The following is a 22,664-nucleotide window of genomic DNA, read 5'->3' as shown; positions in this document are numbered from 1 at the left end:
GACATTGTAAACACCCACATTTAAGCAAATTGTCCTGTTTATATCTCATTTGTAAGCAGATGAGAGAAGAATAAATGTCAGTAATGGAACGTAAAGATGACTTAAGCCCCTGGACTGCATTCAGTAGCTAGAGGACTCTGGATATACCAGCAGGAAAGTTACTGGACATGCAGTTAAGGCTGAAAAATATATCTGCTTTTACAGAAACACAATTTGAAAATTTGGATTCGATTCTAAGAACCAAATTTAATGAAAACTAAGGCTCTCTAGAAGATACGAGCATGAAGCTGACTTGCAATTAACCTGTGTCAAATACTCTGTGGGACACATAAATTGGGAGAACACAGAGATCGAGGACTTGAAATTGAGTTTAGTATGCCCCAGTAATTACTGTGAACAGATAGCTATTACATGGGATGTCACTCTTAGTTAGACCAGAAGTTCATACTGGCACTAAGAAACCCTAATAAAAATGTATTTGGATATACATTCAAAGAGGATTTAACAATTTTTTATTATATGGAAGGAAAAAAAAGATATAGTTATACTCAAACATTCCAATCAATTCTGCTTCCAGCTGCACCATCACCGAAGAGAGTGCCCCACAGGGTGGTCACATCTCCTCTGAGACAGGTACTTTGATAAAATCAAAACTTTTTCACTCTGCTGCAGTCTGTTACCATGCCCAACTTCTCTGGTATTTTTTTTACCAAAACTCAATATAAATTCCACTCCTACACCATATGCAGGGTGAGACTGAGCATTTCCTCATCACAAGGATCATTGTGAACTATTAAAAAGAATATTTATTTCTCTAGGGAGGTATCGTTGTATGTGTTTCCTGTCTATCTATCTATCTATCTATCTATCTATCTATCTATCTATCTATCTATCTATCTATCTATCTATCTTCACACACATGCATATATACAGATCAAATATTTAAAACATATTTCCCATGAAAAAGGTTGTCTCTCTATTCATATTTGCTCTCTTATAAGCAGACATTTCCCTTTGTGCAAAGAAGAAGAGAATCAGTAACTAACAATAAAATATCTTTGGATAAGGGAAAAAAAACCAGCACAAAAAGGAGTTGAGGTCCCAAATATCTATACTAAGACAATCCAACGTTTTTTGGTATTTTTAATGTCAAAATATAAATCAAAGTAAAAAAAATAATTTTTTTTTTGTTAAAATTTTGTTAGGTAAGATACTGCTATCATTTGATATTTAATAAAAATAATATGACCTGAGAAAGACACAAAGGTTTCTCTCCTCCTTGTTTTCAACTGAACAAGCTTTAATACTCCATTGAGATTCTTTACAACTGGGGATATTTCAATGCAGTACAATTTGTTTCAAAGTAATAGCTTTCCTGTTAGAGCTAGTTTGTCATGTCAAAGGGGATGATTATTCATGATAAGCCACTGGCAATATTACCAGCAATTTTTTAAAAATGTAGGGTACTGATTAATTTCAGAAATATTAGCTACTGAAAGCAGACATCAGTGCTGCAGAATGGATGAGACATTGGAGTAACAGTTGCCAAAAGGTGAAATAAGCTAAAACCTGGGAACACATCAATTACAAATATAAAGTCACCCAATTTAATAGAAAATTACGTGTTTTGCTTACTTGATTAGAAAAAACACTGGACCCTGCTGAGTATTAATGATTTGGTGGGAAGAACTGAATGTCCGAGACTATTATATAACAAATTAAGTCTCAAGAAATAATTAGCACTTTCTATTTTTTTGTTGCTGTTGTTGTTTGTGCTGATATAAGCTGAAACCCAAGAAGAAAAACTCAGTCTAGACATCTGCATTTTTCCCATGCATAAATTGTTGGGAGTAGTTATGATGTAATAGTATGTAAGAGGCATTCTTGAATATACAATACCTAGCACATTAGTAAAGCATGTCCCAATTCCGATCAGTTGATATGGCAGAAAGTACGTAATGTGCCAGATTCCTTTGTCCATACATACAAATGAACATGAAGATATTTTGCTAACAATTTTTGCTAAAAAGAATATTTTTTTCTAAATTAAATGGTATTACTGTCCTCTAAAACAATTTTACATTCCAAGTATGCTATCCAAGTCAGAACTACTTACTTAAATATTTTTTTCTTCTTGTTTCTGTTGCTTCAGTGCTGCACTGTTTTACTTTATTTTTTCGTGTTTTTTTTTTTTTAATCCATTCTTAAACATTTTATATAAACTCCTTTCTTATGATTTTTCACAAAATCTTTTTTGTATAACTTTGTTCTGCATCCCCAGTTCAGATGATCCAACATTTTTGGACAGAAGATGATGTTGTCAGGAATATGGAAAAGGGTGAATGGTCAGTTCTGGAGATCAAATGGGTTTTTCTTTGATGCTGAGATGGTGTGGTTGAACTTTAATTTGTTTTTCTGTTTGCTATTTTCAATGGATCAGGGAAAAGAAGACACTAATGATGTTGTTAAATATTTATCCCTCTTTCCTCTTTCTGCAAATTGTCACAGTGCAGCTTAAAGTTTTATCAAAACAGAGAGATAATTATTCTTTTCTTGATGGTGATCATCCCCTACACAGGGATATTTATCTCACATGGTAGACTGGAAACATCAGCTAGGCTGGATGAATCAGTTCATGTTGTCTCTGTACCTCAAAGTCATAGTACGGGGGCTGGCCAGGGGTGCTTTTCACCAGCTGATGTTTAAAACCTCTCTGTTCACATCAGCTCCTTACATTTTGCCATAATGTACAGATTTCCTCCTCAGAAACTCGGGGTATGAAGTTCACCTGTCTGCCTCTACAGTGAAGCAGGTTTTCTCTGGAAAGGAACAGAATAAATATATAGAGTAATAGCAACAGCTACAGTAGTTCTGTGACCAAAACAAAATCTGAAACAACATTTGATTGTATTGCTCGACTCTGATATTTTAGCATTCTTCAATCTAGTAAATAGTGTAAAAAAATCAAGAAGCTGTCAGTGCCACAGAGTTGGACACATTTGTACATCTTTTGTTGTAGAACAATTTTAATACCTTTTCTAGAAATTTCTTCATGACTTTGAATTGCTTTCCATGGTATGGAGAAACAGATCTTTGATTTACATTTTAGAAAATTATTTTGTTTGCTAAATACTTCATATTTTAAAGTCAAACAATCCAGTGATGATGTTTACTTTCTAAATGGAAAAAATGGTAATATATATATATATATATATAAATAATATATGTTAGATAATATAGATATTAGAGAATCCAGATTATATAAACAGCATTGATAATACTAAATGTATTGTTTTCCTTATATCAATAAATTAGGTACCATTAAAAAATCTTACAAGCCCAGATATTGCAGTAACTAACAGCAGTCTTTATCTTTTGATCTTTCCTTAGCCTAAACTGCCTCAACAGACTACTGAAATTTAGATTCTGGCTCATGATGAAAAATATATATATTTATGACACATAAAAGTACATGGTAAAGATATTTATCCTTTAACCTTCAAATGCACAATGTGAATAAATTCAAAGTTAAAAATTGAGCAGAAAGCTGACAATATCTGAAAAATTACTTTTGGATTCAGATACCTAAAGCCATTGAAAAAAATCATAGCAGCCTGTAGACTTGTAGATGAGAAGAATTAATTTTAATGTATTAAAAGACTGCTTCAATCAAAAATTACCTTTTGTAGAAATTTTAAGTGTAAAAGACAGAATTAATTTCGGTATATAAAAGGAGTTTAGATTTTTCCAAGATGTTTAAATTGTGCTCCCTCCATTTTTAAGAACTGACAGAAAATTTCCCATAATGTCAAATTCTTCATGAGAAGTTCTCCTGATCTCCCTGCATTCAGTTGACCCTTACATAGTCTTTTTCTCTTTGAAGTGGTTTTGAGTTTTTTTCCACTATTATGTGATCTAGAAAATGAAAAGCAGAAAACCCCCTGGAGTCTGGAATGTATCAAAGACTACAGCTGGACTTTCCTGCCTCTGCTTTCTTTAATTTTCAACACAACTTTAATTCTGCTACCCTCAGATAGTTTAGGTTATTGTAGAGTACATGGAGTGCATTTGGTACAATGGTCCAAATCCTATAGCAATGGTAGAGTAGCATGCACTAGGTACAGTAATAGCTACAGAGTAGCTATTGACATCAAGTTTTATATATCTCACAGTGAAAGCTGACATTTCACTAGAGAAGGTAGAGTTTCAGAAGCATGAAACACTAGTTAGGTAATTATTTCTTCTCAAGTTTACAGCAGAGTCTCAAAGGTCTGAATTTCCATATAATTTAAAGTAGGAATGTTTTTATTTTATTTTTTAAAAACTTTTTTTTTTAAGGTCATCCCTATGAGTGAATGAAGAGAACTTCTAGGCTGTTTATGTCTGAAGTAGTCTGAACTTTCATAGACGTTTGTCTTTTACTTTGTGGAAGATGGAAATAGAATATAGGAAGACTGTCTGTGGTAGTGTTCAGAAAATACTGTTCGATTTCTATTGGCAGAAACTGTAAAGAGAGTCTTAATTTTGTCCTGATTTTCTAAGCACTGAGTCTTCAAAATCTTTTCTAGTCTTGCTGAAGTCACTTCAAACCAGCACTGTATTTATTTCATAGTGCTTATTTCCTATCTGAATGCTTACAAAATATGTTATCCTTATTCTGACTTTTTTACCCCTTCTCCCCACTCCCTTTTTGAGTTTGACTAAATCTATGATGTTTTAGAAGGTTTGTGGGTACTATTTCTTTATTTCTCTAAAGCTATATATGAATTTCATCAGATTACTTAAATTTACAATTAATCTTTTCTGTCACTTACCTGAAACTGCTGCAAGACATCCAACACCAGAGGAAATATGCTGCCCTTTCTTTTCTTTCCTTTCCTTTCCTGTCTTCACTGGATTATGTCTCTGTAAATCTTTTTACAGTGGTCCCTATTCCAGATCTGAGATTTTAATGAACGAGATATATAATGGCAGAGGTTTACTGTGTATGTCAATGGGCTTTAAATTTAGGGGATTCAGCTCACCATTGTATTGTCTGTTTTCTTGTCACGTTACAATAAATTTGAAAACTAATTAATGCTATGGGATATTTGAATTTTAAAAGTGTAGTACTACATCTAAATTTCCTCAAAAGTTACTTTTGTCTCAAACATTATTTTGTAGAGGATATTTCCTTATATTCCACTATTGCCAAGAGCAAAGACTCTTCAAACACCTTATTATGTGACTGTTTCTCTTAATTAAGAATTTTCTTATTTACCAATTTTACAGTATTGTTAATCAATTATTCTGATATGGAAAACTCAATTTACTCTTTGTATTTTTGCAAACAAAATTTCTCCAAGCCCTATTATCTATTTATATCCTAGAGACCCAAAGACCTGTACTTTAAAACAAAGTAAATTATAAACTACTTTAGAAGCAATAGTTTGACCTACTATTGCAGTGGTTATATCTTACAATTGTCTTCATGAAGTTCTCATGAAAAGAACTGGCTTCTTATCTGCATGTTTTAATAAAATGAAAATTCTACTCTACGGTATTTTATTTAAAAATCAGTTAGGAAATCTCTATAAGTTAAGATTTTATTTCTAAACGAACATAATACTTCAAAATACTGTTGCCAATACATAGTAGTCTGTGAGTGGTCATCCCTGTCATTTTGACTTGCTGGGAGATGGTTCTAAGCTAACTTTACAAATACCACAATTTAATTATGAAATTAACAGTTCTCACATTACACATTTGAATAAAAATCAGCAAAAAAAGAGCATTAAAAATCTTTGGACATGTGGTTAGCATTGCAGAGAAAGGAATAGTGAAAAGGAAACATAAAATAAATATAGTTTTTTCAACAACTTATCTTTGCAATGGAATCTCTGTTCTTGTCTTTTCCACAGAGTAATTTTCTTATGTTATCAAACACAAAATTTGCATTAATTCATTTTCAGACATGCCTTTGATATGCAGTTCTCTTTAGGGCTGCTGAAAAAACTCCTGATACAATTTCTGATTGTATGATGGTTACTTTCCACTTTTGAAATGGAAGAATTGCAGGAAGAGCAGGTAGATGAAGAGAGAGTGCAAGTTCAGCATACTAATGAAGACACTTTTCACAATTAATTCTCCTAAAATGAGGAAGTAATGGCTGAAAATGTTTATTCTTAAACACAGGAGTTAGAAGCAGGATGGCCAAATGCCACTGAGACAAGAAATTCCATTATTTGAAATCAAAATTAAAGAAAGAAACCCTTCAGAACTCTTTAATAGCTATCTACACTCTCCTCAAACATAAAAAATGTGATTGCCCTGCAATTCTGTAGTGCTCACATGTATGAGGGGTATTAAATATGGCAGGATTTCAATCCCAGAGAGCATTTTTAATTTGTTCTGTGATGAGATTCCAAATGTCCTCTCTTGTTTTTATGTCTAGTTCTATTGCCCAGATGCTTGTCACATCTGAGAGATTGCCCTTATCTGGCTGCACGAGCAAGGAGGCAGTTTTGGAACAGATGATCCCTTGTCTACAAGGCATTGAGATATTATGTGAGGAATAGCAGAGAAGTACTGAAATATCCTTAGAAGGAAAGTTAATTACATACTGGGGATAAAATCCTGGGTGTATTTCCGCTGACTTTGTTGAAACCAGACTTTCATCTGTGGTGGTGCTAGTAATGCTTTTAAAATAAAAGCAGAAGACTATTCTGTGTCAGAGAGTTATGTATAAACCAAAGTAATTAAATGCCTAAAGGTGAGTTAAAACCCCCCCTATTTTCCTGTGAAGGTGATAATCTTCTGTTGAGTGACTTAGAGGTTTCTAGATTTATGTTTCATCTTTTTAAAAAAATTCCTCACAGACTGACAACGCTATTGAAGTTAAATTCTCTTTGTTTTTCAGTTATACAAAATGACAAACAGTTTTCTGTTGTAGAACAAGAAATACAAACAATGGCAATAAATATTTATTTCAATATATGTAAAAAAAAATGGTATAGATACTTTTGTTGCATAAGATCCAGTTTCTTATTTTGCTACCTTTCCAATTTAAGCCTCCTGCTGCTTAGAATGCATTCCATGTGAACATGAGTAGTCCTACTGTTTTTTACACCTTCTTTTTCAAAGAAGTAACACACTCAAGGTTGACAGAAGAGAACATAAACTTTTGTCCTTCTAGCACTTTTAACAACTAAGACAAGTGGAAGACAAGACTAAAAAATATTTCTAAACCTCTTTCAGAAAATGTGTCTGTAACAGAGATAAGAAATTAGTCTCTGGAGGAAAAGCAATACCTCCAGGAAGTGTTTCAAATGTGGTGACAATATACAGTGATTGTTTCTTCTAGACTGGTATTCTGTATCAGTTCCACTGGTTAAGTTATAGAGTTTCAAATCAACCCTACAAAAAGATTGGAAAAGTCATTTTGGTAACTTGTTATATCTTATGCAAGGGCAAGATAGTCTGTCTTAATCAGCTATTTACCAAAAAGTATAACCATCTTTTCTCATAGCCTTAAAATGATACAAAACACAGTTGAAAGTTAAACTTCTTTTGAAAACTTAATGGTGTCTAAACTTCATAATGTCCCAATTTCCAGTAAGTTGTGCAGAGAATAGGCTCAGAGTATCTTGTCTGAGAATGCAAATGCTTTTAATAACAAATTGAAATAAAATGGCAATTTAGTTAAGAAATCCCCAATTACTTGGAACTCCTAAGAGCTGATTTTCAGAGAGTATCTTCAATGTTCTTTGTGGACTTCACAAATACAACATTTTTTCTGGTGGGTTTTTTTTTGTTGTTTTGTTTGTTTGTTTGTTTGTTTGTTTGGTTTTTTGGGGGGGTTTTTTGGTTTTTTTTGGGTTTTTTTTGTTTATATTTGTAATAAGGCTTTACTAAGCAGGTCTGAGATTTCCTTGGGCTAAAGAAAAGAGTCCTAAATCAAGTAAATTGGCATTATATGTCAAAAACCCCAAGAATAATTTACAAAAATAGAAAGTAAAAAACAACTCAAAAATACAGATATTACCAAGATAGTAGTAGTTGTAACCTTGAGAGCTGGAGTGGTTTAGGTTCCTGGGACATTTTATAGGAACCTTCCTAAGGGAAGTTTGGAGCAAGATTTTTTAGTACTAGGACAAAGGGAAATGGTTTTAAACTGACAGAGGATTAGATTCTAGGAAGAAATTCTTTGCTGTGAGGGTGGTGAGAACTGGAACAGCATCCCCCAACTTTTGGATTTTCCATCATTGTAGAATTCAAGGCCAAGTGGGGCAATCTGATCTAAAGGAAGGTGTCCCTGCCCACAGCAAGGGTTTGGAAATATACAATCTTTAAGGTTCCTTGCAATCCAGACTATTTTATGATTCCAAGTCTTTATTACTTTGGGAAATTAAAACATAAGACAATAACAATTATATGTGGTCAGGCAAAATATTAAATGCAGATTTTTCTCAGCTGGTAGAAAGCTCACTATAAAAGCTGCTATTGGAGCTGAGATAGAAGTGAAAATTGAAGTACAGAATATTGAGTTAAACAGATATAGAGATCTATAGGAATGTAAGATAGTATTTTGTGAAATAGCAGAAACTCTAAGGCCTTGTGCCTGGCGTGGATTCCTACTCCACTGTGAGCTGCTACCCAGGTGCAGGGTCCTTCTGTCCTGGTGTGCAGAGGTGCAGGGCTGGGCTCCTGCTTGCATGGACACCTCCCAAACCAGCACAGGGGAAACAGGAGACTGGTGAAGAAACAGGGGACTATAATGCTCTGGTAGGAAGGGACACAGTGAGTGTCCTCAGTGTACATGGTGGACACATGGGGTAGGAAGACAAAAAGGTGGAGAGTAAGAAAGAGCTAAGTCCAGTACACTGAAGGAGATTACTACCCTTCATATTTGTACTCATGTGAAAATGTAAATAAACTTTGTTTTTTTGGAAGTTAAAGTAAGTGAAAGGAGGCTTTGTTATGCAGAAAAGAGGCATAGAAGGGATGGAAAAGCTAAATTAAAGAGAATTAAGACATGATGAGAAGTGATAAAAAGGTAAATTTCAAACAAACTTGAAAGTAAAATGCAGTCCACATCTGATGAGATCATCTTATTCTCAGTTTTATAAGTGGGTTTAAAGATCTGGGGTGAAGCATGTCAAGACAGTCAAATTTGAGATAGAAATAAATATTAGAATATTAGAAATAAATATTGAGTATATATTTTCCAAAACTAGATAAGATTGATATCAGAAGAATGGTAAGATAATAATAAGATTGATAACATAGGGATGGGTTCACATCACTATGAAATCTATCTCTGTTGAGCTGAGGTTGTTTGAAGCTCTAACAAAAAGGAGGAACATAGAGGAGCCATAAAAACTAAGGTGGTGATAATACAAGTGAACAGAAAGATAATCCAGCAAAACAGAAAAAATCAGCAGAACAATCTGTACTGATTTATGGTCAGCATGAAAAATAACTACTCTGCTGCCAAATACAGTCAGGTGATCAAAGACCACAAAGAGAAAAAAGGTGTTGCAGAAGCATGCAATGAGAATGAGAAGATACAAATGAATAAAGTAGATGCATTTTGAATAGAACTACCATTTCGGGAGACAAGAATAATTTTGCAAATAGGTATATTACACAAAATAAAGGGATGTGAACATGGATGAAATGATTAAGGAATACTTTAAGATAGGATTGGTTATGTTTAAAGATAGGTGCAAGTGAAAGAAATGAAAGGAGATCACATTATCAGAAAAGATATTGAAGAAACATGCAGCATATGAACAAATCATCTTCTATTTCATTGGCTTTCTCTTAAAATAAAAGAAGGTATGAAAAACTTAATCAAAAGGAAATACACGAGCAACTTAGAAATGCACAAGTGTGTTAATCAATGCAGACTCAGTATAATTATCTTATGGTAATGGCTGCTATTAAAGAACACGCTAAACAAGGGAGATTAAGATTAAATGAAAGGTGTAGAGTACTTGGAAGGTGAAAGGTGAAGAAATATGTTATTAAACAGTATAACTGAATGGTCAGGAGGAAGAGAAAAAGCCAAAGACAATCTTGTTGAACACTGAGTGGGTGTAATTATGGGACAATCAAGGGCAAGGGGTATGGACATGATGTAAGAACCACTTGCTTTGTTAGAAGGCAATGAAAGTTGAATAACTGGATTCAGAACTGCTGTTACTGATGCTCACAATAATCCCACAATGAATAAAAGGATGACTGAAATCAGCAAGAGGAGCTGTGTTTTCTTATTTCAAGAAGTATTTATCCATGTAAAATTGATGAGAATTAAACATCTGAATTTTAAAATCTGGTAGAAAACAATGCAACAGAAACTTTGAATCTTACCAGCTATTAAGACAATCTCAGGAGTGGTGTTGTTCATCTTTATACTTATTTCAACAAGAATTTTTCTTTTCTAATCTAACTTCAAGCTTTTCAAAATTCTTTATTGCATGCTTTGAATAAAACCTTCCCTTTAATGAAAAGCAGTTTGCAAGTAAATTCTGCATGGAATGCTGGTTCTGAAATCTAAATGAAAAAGATCACAGTATATGCTACTAGTTATTTCAGCATGAATTTTACCTCTTGAAAATAAATGTCATGTTTTCCACATTTGATCAGACCAGTCAGTTAATGCACACTGTCTATTTTGATCATGCCCAAGTTGGACTGCCAAGGTGAAGAGCATCACAGAATGTATTAACATATGAAAGCAGAGATTAAAGTGCATGTTGTGCACATGAATTCTGTTGGCATGATTTTTCATTTTACAGACTAAAAGAGTAGACCTATCAAAATCAAACTTCACTGTTGGTTCATTTGTTTTTTTTTTCCCTTCTTGTAATTAAAAGTGTATCTTCTGACACGTGCATAGCTGTGCTACATTCTGCTAGTCATCTCTGAAAAACATCCAAGTTATATCATCTTGCAGCATATGAATAATTCTCTTTTGTTGTAGTTTGAATATGGAATAAAAGGAGTAATTGGAACTTTTATATGTCATGGATGTTTACATTTCATAACTATGTATGAATACGACTAATTATTGGATTGAGTATGAAGCATTACACTGCTCAGTAAGTAGAATGTTACTTCACAAAGCTCTGTTCCCTCATAGTTGTGGCTCTGGGAATTTTTGGGTGGTGGGGGTTTTCTTGTTTGTTTGGTTTTGGTTTTGGTTTTGTTTATTGGTTTTGTTGTTTTTTTTTAAATATAATTTTATTTCTATAACACTAGACTTATTATATATGAGGGGTTTTTTTTGTAGTTTGTTTTGAATTAACAGAATAGTCCCTATGTAATTGAAAGCTTTCATGAAGTAGGTATAGAAACAAAGGTTCTGAATTCTGGTGCTGTATTATGATCTTGAGTCAAAGTTTATACTGTGCTTTCCACACTTCATCTGGAGAGGGGGATGAAAATTAACAGTGCATGCTATTTAATTTTCAAGTCTAAGTTTTATCTCTAATTAAATTGAAGTAGGCCTCAGCAAGCGATTTCTAGGAAGAACTGGATTGATAAATATGTTCACACAGTTATTTAAAAATACTTATTACAGTGATTGTATTTGGTAGGAAGTGTTAAAGCTATAAGATGTAGATCTTATGTGAAAATAGTTTGATTTTCTAAAGTGTCTTGTGCAAAAAACTGTATTCTAAAAGATTTTTAAAGTGCTAAATAAAACAGCTGAGCTTAAATAATAAATAATAACACATAAAGAGGATTTAGAAATAGTTCAAGTATATGAGGGAGATGCAGAAAGAGATAAATAAAACAGGCTCCTAACAATGAAGGGTGTGCAGGCACTGATATGAGAATGAATTCTGTAAGGCAACTTGCAGCAGAAGGTAAAATTTGCTATACATGTCAGATGAGATAAAAAAAACCAAACCCTAATTACTTTCTAAGAGTATCTTCCCTTCCCTTTTTGCCCTATATATCTATGATACAGTGATAATTGTATTTAAAAAGCAGTCATACTTCATGAGGCATTTTTTTCACCATTGTAAATATATATGAAAAAGCTGAGATAAAAAATTGTACATTCCACTGTTCTGTTGTCACGAAAAGTTACTTCACAGCACAGTAATACAAAGTGCAAAACCTCAAGAGATTTCTGTTTAGTACTCCAGGGAAAGGGGTCTCTGTACATTTAAATGCTCAACGTGAAGACAAGCTTGTGAATGTGCCATGAAGAAGATGATTTAACTAGCTCAAATATCTACGTGTGTGTATAATTTAAGAGTTGGCGTCTGGTTTGTTTGTTTGTAGTTTGTTATGAAATGTGTATCATGTTTCTGTGAAAGAGCAACTCAGCGCTTTGCACTTTCTCTCAGATGAAATCCCTCCACTAGAAGAGGGGTTTGCTCTGAGCATTCTTGGGGAAGAGAAGCTTCAGGGGTGCAAAAGGCAAAACAGGAAAGCTGATCTAATATTTAAGGGATAAGAGAGCAGAAAGCCTGCAGAGGCGATGTAGACCTACATTCAGACTACAAAGCTGGTGGAAAATAAAAAATATCCTAAAGTCCCAAAAGAGTTAAGAACTGCCATAACTGAGCATTAAAACTTGAAACAAAAGTGGAGAAAAGTACCTGCCCTGCCAGTACACAGTGACTTGGAAGAGACTCTTTTATAATTATTCTTGTTCTCTTATTTTTCTCAGGAAATGAATTTTCTATATATATAAAAAAAATTGTTATAGTCCAAGAAAAATTAGGGTTTCAGTGTCAGGGGAATTTCTGACATTTGAGGATGTTGATTTTAAAAAGGATCTATCAGCAGAGCAACTTTTCAGCTTTGACCTACTGTACTGAATTTGGCTGGGATAGACTTAATTTTCTCCATGGTAGATCCTGTGGTCTCGTGTTTTAGATTCGTGACCGAAACAATGGTGAACATTTTGCCAGTGCCTACACACCATCCAGGCTTCCTCTGCTTCTCATACTTCGGGGAATGGGCAAGAAGGTGGGAGGGGACACAGATGGGACATAGATGACCCCAGCCAATAAAAGGGATATTCTAGAACACAGGGCAGCATGCTCAGTGATAAAAGCTGATGGAAAGAAGGAGAAAGGGACCACACTAATGGAACGAAGGGGGAAGGAACCACATTCTCTGTTATGGTGTTTTCCCATGCAACCATTAGGCTTGATGTAAGCCTGCTTTCCTGGAGGTGGCTGAACACCTGCCTGCCAAAGCAGACAATGAATTCCTTCATGTGCTTTGCCTGCATGCACAGCTTTTGCTGTACCTATTAAACTGTCTTTGTCTCAGCCCACAAGTTTTCTCTCTGTTACTCTTCTTTCTCTCCTCCATCCCACTATGGAGGAAGGGAGTGGGGGTGTGGATGTAGTGAGTGAGGGAGCAGCTCTGGGGCCCTACCTGATCACTGCACATAAACAACATCCACATGGGGTCAGTCAAAGCATGTCAACTGTTAATATTTACATGAGATAATATAATGATGCAACAGATGGCTATTGCAGAATGAGCCCTTAAGTACAGAGCTTTCATAACCCAGAATTATTGAGGGAAGACCTTGCTCATAATAACTAGACTTTCAGTCTTTTCCAGAGCCAAAATACATGGAGAAAAAACACAAGGTTAATAGGTTTAACCTATATCAGACCTGTATCCAAAGAGACTTATTTATTCTTCCCTTTGACAAAAATAGGGAATTTCTGTGAATACTTTTCTTCACAGGGAAACAAATTTAGTCATAGATGTTGTTATATATATTTATTTTCAAAGGTGCTACCATATGTCTTTAGATAAACAGTATGGAAAACACATTTGTTAGGTAGGTGGGATTGTTTGGCATTAAGTGGCTAGCATTCGTATAAAAAAATGGGCTTTACCTTTCTAAACGCAGTAGTTGCTCAGTTGCTACATTTTGATATATTTTCAGAAATCATTAATTCTAGTGATGTATTCTATCAAAGGTTGATATAAAAATGGATTACTAACTTTTGTTTCCTTGTTTTTTTAGGATTTATTTATACCTGTGGTGGAACTTTAAAAGGACTTAATGGCACTATAGAAAGCCCTGGCTTCCCATATGGATATCCAAATGGTGCAAACTGTACCTGGGTTATAATAGCAGAAGAAAGAAACAGAATACAGATCGTCTTTCAGTCTTTTGCTCTAGAAGAAGAATATGATTATTTGTCATTATATGATGGGCATCCTCACCCTGCAAACTTTAGGACAAGGTAAAGTATAAAATTATTAAAATCTCACTGTAGTAATAAATTAAAAACATATGATAAAATTGTTAAAGTTAATGATTTTAAATTATGGATTCTTTCTTATTTAGTCTTCAAGGTGTGTTTCATCTAATTAATCATAGGTGTCAAAATGTATATTGTGCTTTAATTTTAGTTAAAGTAACTGCTGAAATTAATCTAGCCCTCATAAAATTGGTCACAATGAAATGTAATTAATTAAGAAGCACACGAGCATGGATAAATTAACGTGAAGTGAATATGAGATTGTGCAGGTCTCTGTTTGCATGATGTAGTAGTGGTGGAACTTTTGTAGTCTTTGCAACAGGGGCTTTTTATAGAGATCAGGAACATTTAATTAAGGTAGACTAGGTAATTTTTGTGTGTGTGTGGTTTTATATTAACACCTTCTAACAAAAAGGGTTTACAAAAGTGAAAAAATCCATTTGAGATATCAGGAGTGTGATGTGCCACAGAACATTTTCTATCAGAGCCTACTTCAGAGTCTTAGCCCAGATGTTCTGGAAGGCTGCAGCTTATGGAATACAATTCTACAATACCAATAGATACATTAGTCATACATTTGCTAGTTACCTTTACTATCATCTACCTTGACTTCTGTAAGTCAATTTATCATCTGCCTAGACTTTTGTATGGCCTTTGGCACGGCCATACAACATCCTTGTTGTTAAATGAGAGAAATTTGTATTTGATTGGGTGGACTGTTTGATGACTAGCACAGGGCCACGGCGCCACACCCAAAATGTTGCAGTCAGCAGCTTAAAGTCCAAACAGAAATCAGCAGGAAATGAAATCCCTCTGTCTGTATTCAGACAAATACTATTCAATATCTCTGTTAATGATATGGTCAGTGGAACTGAGTTTGCAGATGCCCCAAGGTGAGAGGTGCAGCTGATTTGCTTGAGGGGAGGGATGCTGTCCAGAGGGACAAGAGTCTGGAGGAGTGGGCCAATGAGATAAGGCCAAGTGAAACATCCTGGTCAGTTCTCAATACTGACTAGTGGATTAATGAATTTAAAACAGTCCTGCAGAGAAAGACTTGAAGATATTGGTAGATTAAAAACTGGACATGAACCAGTAACGTAGATGGGGACTGGGGCACCTCTCCAATGAAGCAGGCTGAGAAAGCAGGGGCTGTTCACCCTGGAGAAGTGAAGGTTTAGTGGAGACTTGCAACCTCCCAGTATCTGAAGGGGACCTACAGGAAAGTTAGAGAGGGACTCTTCATCAGGAGCTGTAGTGATAGGTCAAGGGAGAATGAGTGCAAATTGAAAGAAGGGAAATTCAGGTTAGGTATTAGGAAAAAAATTTTTACTATGAGGACGGTTAGACACCAGAACAATCTGTGGAAGCTCCAACTCTGCCAGTGTTTAAGGACAACTGGATAAAGCCTTGAGCAACCTGGGCTACTGGGAGGTATCTCTGAGGGGGTGGGACTAAATGATCCTAAAAGTCATTCCAACCACTTAAAATTCTATGGATCTTGATTAAGGTTGGATATGAGGAAGAAATTCTGTATAAAGAATGCAGTAAGATACTGGAACAAGTTGCCCAGAAAAGCCTTGGCTTTGTGTAACCTGAAAGATGTCCCTTCCCATGACAATGGGGTTAGATCTAGATCTTCCAAACCAAATAATTCCATGATTTTATCCTGTGATAAAAAATGTAATACCTGTTCCTCATTAGGGAACATCCAATTTCATTTTACTTTACATAACCCTGCTCAAAGAAAGGGATGTGTTTTGATAATATTTTTTGGTAAGCGTTGATACACTGGTAATGATTTTTTTTTAAACTTTTGCATAAAAATCTAGCATCTGATCACTAAAAGGAATATGTAAAGGAATAGATGTTTCCTTGGTACTACAAGGAAACTACAAGAGTAAAATTCTACTTCTCAAATTTGTACAGGATATAAATTCTCTTAAATGATTAACAGTCTGCAGATGCAGAGAAATGCATCTCCAATGAAATTATTTTTCTTTGCACTTCTATGTTTTCATTTCTACTTCCTGTTTCATGAGTGCTTGAATGCAATTCTGATATCAGCTGCAGGAAAGAGGGAACCCACAGATAAAAGATTTGTCTTCCACAAGTTTTACTCCTTTCACTCCTCAAAGGATAAAACTGAGATTTTCTCAAATGTAGGAGCCTGAAAAGGCCCTCACTGTCAGCTGGAACTTCGATTGGTGAATCCACTCTAAACTGCAATCTCAACGAGTATGTGAACAATGCTCTGCACGAACGCAAAGAATAAAACTGCAATTCCCGTTAGGAAACAATGGTCCTTACTGAGTTACAGTTTAAATATGCATCAGGGAAAACAGGTGAAGATAGATAGCAGGCTAAAAAGAAGATGAGAATATCTTGTAAACGCAGAATTATTTTTCTTTATGTCTTGTTCAAGCTGCTGAAAATGTTTATGTATATTTGTGTGCACTTGTACATTCATATATATGTATATGTATCTGGATACATATATAGATAGCTATATATTCATTTATAGATATATGTGTGCAAGATTATTTTAAAATTCTTCAATGCTGGAGCTTTAGAATATGTTTTTCCTAAAGCTCAGTATCTTCGAAGAAAGTCAAGGAAACCTGTCATGCTTAAATGTTTCGGTATTGTGTATTTAGGATGCCATTAGATTCTGCTGAAGAACAGTGTAAGAAGTTATGTGGAAAAGAAAACAATCAGTCAGCACTTAAAAAGGAAAATATGATTATGCCTCAATATAAGGCTTGATATAGACTACTTTTGCAAGACTTACAAGATCTTTCCAGAGTGTGGGTGCACAAGAATAGTACACATTTGTATGAGTGGAGAATCCTCTTTAAAATTAAGAAAGCATGATAGTGAAATTATGCAAGCTTTGCTAAATCTTTCATGGTGACATTTATTTTCTCAGATTGCTGTAGTAATTAGTGAGATGATATTTCCTTGAGTTTTCTCTTTTACAAATAAGTAAAGCTTTGCTGAGGTACAGTTGCTTGTGGAAACTATCCTAGCATGAAGATGTATTTTGACATTTTACTTAGTGATATTACTGAAAGTGTAATCAGATTGCACTTTTCACCTTTCCTTTAATTTTATAACAGGAAAAAATATTTTCAGGAGACTACCTGTGTATTTGAAAAAATACATAACTGGACAACTGAAAAAATTGTCTTGGATTGACAAAGCCATTACATCTGTTTTTTTACTTTAATATTGTGAATTAACTTTCTGTATGAATTAAATTATTTTGTCATTCAACTATTTGTGAAGCTCATTACCTTTGACTCCCTCCTCATCCAGTTATGTACTTTGTCTAATTGGTCTCCTCAGAATTAAATCTTATTTAAATTACAGTCATTGCATGTCTTCAGTGAATGCTCAACAGCTTTTAATTGATTTACCTGGCACTTAAATGGCAGTTAAACAATAATACATGGAAAAGAAACATCTCAGATATGACCAGTGTGGAAAGTGTAGCCAATATTTCACTTGCATCTTTGTGTTACTGTATATGCTTGATTTAGTATATTTTATATTACAATCTTTGCTTCAAACTATAAATACAGAATAACTTAAAATTCACTTTATGTGAAAAAAAGATGTTTTTTTTTCATAAACCATATTTGCAATCACCTACAAAATATGTTTGCATAAAGACTGTTGCTTCCCATATTTGAACCAAGCTTTCAGCAAAATTTCATAGTTGGGAGTATTTCTGGGTCATGTCACTGTCTATTTCTAGAGCTTTCTTGTTGCTCCCCCAATGCATATTTGTGATTTTTGTGTACCCTTTCTTTCACATTTATACAACTAGTTCCCTCAAGAAAAAAACAAAACAAAAAAAAAAAACAACAACAACAACAACAACAACAAAAAACAAACTAAAAAACTCAACAAAACAAAAACAAAATTTCATTTTCTATGATTACTTTAAAAAAACATTAACTATACCTTATTTTGGTAAGTATCTAATACAACTCCTACTCTGGATAAAAGTGTTGCATTTCCAGATTAAACCTCCTGTTACATTTTTTTTCCCCCAAAATGTCTGTCTTATTATTTTTGTGTGGTACAAGATGAATAATTTCAGCAAAACATACAATATGTTTTCAATTTTCTGAGTCCCCAGCTTGAGAAAAAAAGAGTTTTGTTTGCACTAGAGATAAGAAATCCCATGATTTAATAAAGTTAGCAGAAGGTATGCTTGAACCAATAAAACATCACATAAATCAACTGCTTTGCAAAGCCAGTTGGAGTCATCTGATGGTACCTTTTGCATGTTGTCAAAATGGTCTTCAGTGCAACTTGTAAATAATTCGCTGGAGTAGCCTTATCTTCGGGAGCAGCGGGAGAAGAGCTGCTCCACCCAGGCACAGGGCAGGAGCCAAGGCGAGCAGGCTCAGGCTGAGCACAGGGAGCAGAGCCGGGGCTCTCACAGGGTCCAGCCCTGCTCCTGCACTGCCTGCACCTGGGCAGGCTCCCTGCAGACAGCACACCTGGAAAGAGGGAACGGGGCCAGCTGAGCCCTGCAGAGGGCAGGGACAGGCACAGAGCTGCAGCTGAGGATGCCTCAGGGGGGTCAAACAGAGCCCCAGGAACCACGGGCAGCCCTGGGTGCAGTCCCACCTGCTGAGGCTTCCCCGGGCTGGGAAGGGTTAATGGTTTCCTCAGAGTCCTGACTGCACAGAAGAACCCGGGAGAAAATTATTTAATACTTGCCTGTAAAGCAAAAGGTATGGACCTAACGATACGAATTCTTCACTGTGCACTTTTCTTGCCAGTCCTTGAAAAGGCACAAGGAAGCCATAATTAGATTTAAACCACACGCTTTGTGGCAGTGATATAGTGCATGTGTAGCTGGATGACTGAATGGCAATATGAACCCTGACGTTTCTTTGCAATTATTTTACTTCGCAACTTGGATAATACCTTGTTTTCTTCTTTCTTCTTAAAAGAAATTGCTGAGCATGAGACATAATATACTGTCAGTAAATATCAAAAAGCATGTTGGTAATTTTCTTTAAAAAAAAAAATAAGGAGTTAGGTGCTTAGAATTGAATACTGATTTGAAAAAAGGTGTTGTACTCAGCAGTTGTCTAAAACCTTTTTTTTTTCTCTAATTAGCTACTCCAACTTGCAGTGTAGTATTCAAAATAGCTTTAAATATTTGAACAATAATGTGACTATATACACAAACTCTGTTCACAGTTCTAAGGAAATACATTTCCAAATTTGCTAGTACTTAACCAGTTAATTAATTTAACCAGTAAATTTAATTGCCAGTTAAATATTCATGACAAAATTAACATTGAATTGAAATCAATGAAATAAATTCAGATCTATTTTAGACAGAGAAAGAAAATGCATCTCTTCTGCAATTGTACTTGGCTAAATTGAAGCATTTAATCTAGTATATTTCTGTCTCTTTATGTTGACTAAAATCTTTCATATGTTTATGCTCAGAAAGCAATTTTTAGTAGTCAAAACTATATATTTTACAAAATTAAAAATAAAAATTATTCAGAAAATTATTAGCCAACCATAATGTTCTGGTAAAAATCATCATATTTCATCATGTGTGTCTTCATAAGGACAGACATGGTATGGAAGTTTGGAAAGCTCCACTGTTACAAATATGGTATAATAATTTGTGATAGCTATTCTTTTTTTTTTTTTGCATAAGTGAAAAAACTATGAATATGCTTATTAAAAAAAATATTAGTGGAGTTGTGAGAAACTGCCACAAAATGGAATTTTTGATCACTGAATAAATATATATGTTTTTCCTTGTATTCAGAGCCTGCAAGATCAGCAGAGATATTTTTAAATGTTGATAACATCACCGTGTCCAAACATTTAATTATACTGAAATCCTTTCTCTTGCGACTAGTGGTTAATTTTCTCTTAGGAACTTTAATGGAAGGAAGCTTTAAACATAGTGTTTAAAAGGGGAGTTAATACTCACAGTTTTTAATCTGTTGTATTTAATCATCCTTTCATCTACACTCCCTGCTGAGGCCACCAAGAATTAAATGTACAGGTTACCTGATCAGTGCTGCTTAGCTGAATAGGAGAAATTAACTGAAATTACTGGAGACATCTGCTATCTTTTCTCTGTTGGTGAATTGCTCTCCTAAAACATCGGACTCCATGATTATGCCTACATTTTTAACATTTACTCCCCTTACAGAAAAAAAAAAAATCAGTAGATTAATAAGTAGATCTTTAAAATTTCAGCATGCTCCTAGTGTTAAATATAATTTGGTATTGAGTCCTCACTGAAGTACTTCCAAAGGTTTGAATTTGGTACTTAACCAACAGATTCATACTGACCATAACATTAAAATTAATTTCTTTGGTGGAACTTTGGTAAAAGCAGAGAAAAAAATAACTGTAAAACATGTAGAGTTACAATTAATCCTTAATATTAATTGATATTAAATACTGTTACATTTGCAAGCGGGTGAATTGTCTGTTTATGTGGCTCTGGGGCAAGGCTATGGTAGCTGAGAATGGCATGGAAAACCATCAAACATGCCACAAGAAGGAGCCAGACTGGCTTGTCTGGCCATGAGAGGAGTTAGACATGAGTGGTCTGCAGCACCACACAGGGAACACCCATAGGGGTGAGCTGAGACTCCACCAGTGCCTGCTCCTGGCCTGAAAACCTTCTCAGGTGTCTGTCTCCCCATAATAAATGTGCCAGGTATTACTGACAACATAAGCAAACACCGTGTTTTAGCTCAAAAACAATCACAAATCTACGGTATATTTTCTCTGAATTTCCTTTTTATTATAATTATGTTAGAGCTTTGAAATCATAGAATTATCCATCCTTTTCTCTGCATGTAAATATTAATTGAAAACAATTCAAGACATTGGATAAACAAAACCAACAACAAAATCCAAAGCAAAATCAAGAATACTTTACTAATTTTATGTTCTTACTTAAGAAATAAATAACACTAAGTAAAATTCTAGCAATGCCCAATTTTAAAAGGGGAAAAATATATTTCTGGAAAACTAGATTTTGCCTCTAAAACTTTCTATTTTTATAATTTACATCTTTCATATGCTAAATTGTCAACTTTATCTTACAGAACTTTTATGAAGAAAAGCTAGCAAAAAAATAAGAGTTTGCACTAGTAGAAACTTCCAGTGTCCTCATTTAACAATTCTGCTTGCTTTTGCATTTCTTATTCTGATGCATGTGTGTTTCTCCTTTTGATAGATACCAGTCTGTGTCAAACAGGCAGCTATTAGGCTATTCTGTTAACATTTTTCTGTCAAGTAATACCACCCAGCTCCAGTAAGCCTTTTTTTCTCACTCAGACCCTTTCCTTCTCCTGGTCCTTAGAAATTTATCCATATTTCTTTAAGAACATTTATATGTATCTAGAATCCTTTAGTATCTCCCAGCCAAACTCCTTACCTTATGTTTTTTGGGAAACTATTATGCTATTATGAATTTTTATATATTCACTATATATTATTATTGGAGCAAGTGTTCCACTCTTTCTCATATCTTCGTCAAAACCAGAAGTTAAAAAAAGCCACACATTTTTGCTTTGCTTTTGCCTCCTTCTTCTTCCATTTATGCTATGTCAGGGTTTCCACTTAGAGAATTTCCTGACTTGTTTTACTTGCTCTGTCTTTTCCCACTTCCTCTCCCTCATGTGATTTACAGTACTACAGGATGTACTGCAGGGTGCACAGAGCTAGTGCCAGTGTCATGTCTGTACAAAATACCATGAGGAGGTGTTGATTCTCCTTCCTAAATCCAAATTTTGTTGTATGTAGATTTATTTTACTTCATGTATGTGTATATTTTTTTCTTTGTAAATTGCTTCTCATATGAACAATTCTTTCTTAAACCATATAAAGACCCTTTGAAAGTATTTTATCATTTCATTTAGATTATTGCTGTTTCAAACAGCAGTTGGAGTATCTAACCCCAAGTTAATTCTGTACCTTTCATCTACTAATATAACAGTTGCTCAGGCTAGCAGACTACTAATAAAATAAAGAAAAAATGACAGGTCTGTGAGGATCTAGATGAAATCTGACAGAGACAAGCTGTCTCTGGATGTTTGGTTATTAGGGCTTTAAGACATGTCAGAGTGGAATATTTGCAGTCTTCATTCACAACTAACCCTGACAACAGAAAATTACAAAGTTTTCTTTTCCACTCTCCTGTTTATGTCTTTTTGGATATTGATATAGACCAGGTCTTGTTGATAGTGAGACCACAAATCATTTACCATATCTCAAAAAGCTTTCATCATCCACCGTACCCCTGAATTTTTTCAGCTCAGGCTGCTTGTTATGCCCTAAAAATACACATTTTTCTTCTCTCGTCACTGTTCACTTCCTGTCCAAATTTTCAACCAGAGTAGATATTGTGAGCTGATT

General features: G+C 34.6%; 1 protein-coding gene across 4 annotated transcripts in view; it reads left to right on the top strand.

Annotated features, from left to right (window-relative positions):
- CSMD3 (CUB and Sushi multiple domains 3) overlaps nt 1–22,664 on the top strand; it is a 587,774-nt gene that overhangs the window by 64,437 nt on the left and 500,673 nt on the right. For all 4 annotated transcript variants that reach the window (XM_088178475.1, XM_014870085.2, XM_088178481.1 and 1 more), the window contains exon 2: nt 13,997–14,219. In XM_088178475.1, coding sequence (XP_088034601.1) covers nt 13,997–14,219 — 223 coding nt within the window. The remainder of the gene's footprint in view (nt 1–13,996; nt 14,220–22,664) is intronic.

This window comes from Sturnus vulgaris, chromosome 1, assembly GCF_052056855.1.
Source record: "Sturnus vulgaris isolate bStuVul1 chromosome 1, bStuVul1.hap1, whole genome shotgun sequence".
NCBI classification, from domain to species: Eukaryota; Metazoa; Chordata; class Aves; order Passeriformes; family Sturnidae; genus Sturnus; species Sturnus vulgaris.
The sequence above is the reverse complement of the archived record's forward strand: the minus strand, read 5'-3'. Positions and strand labels throughout refer to the sequence as shown.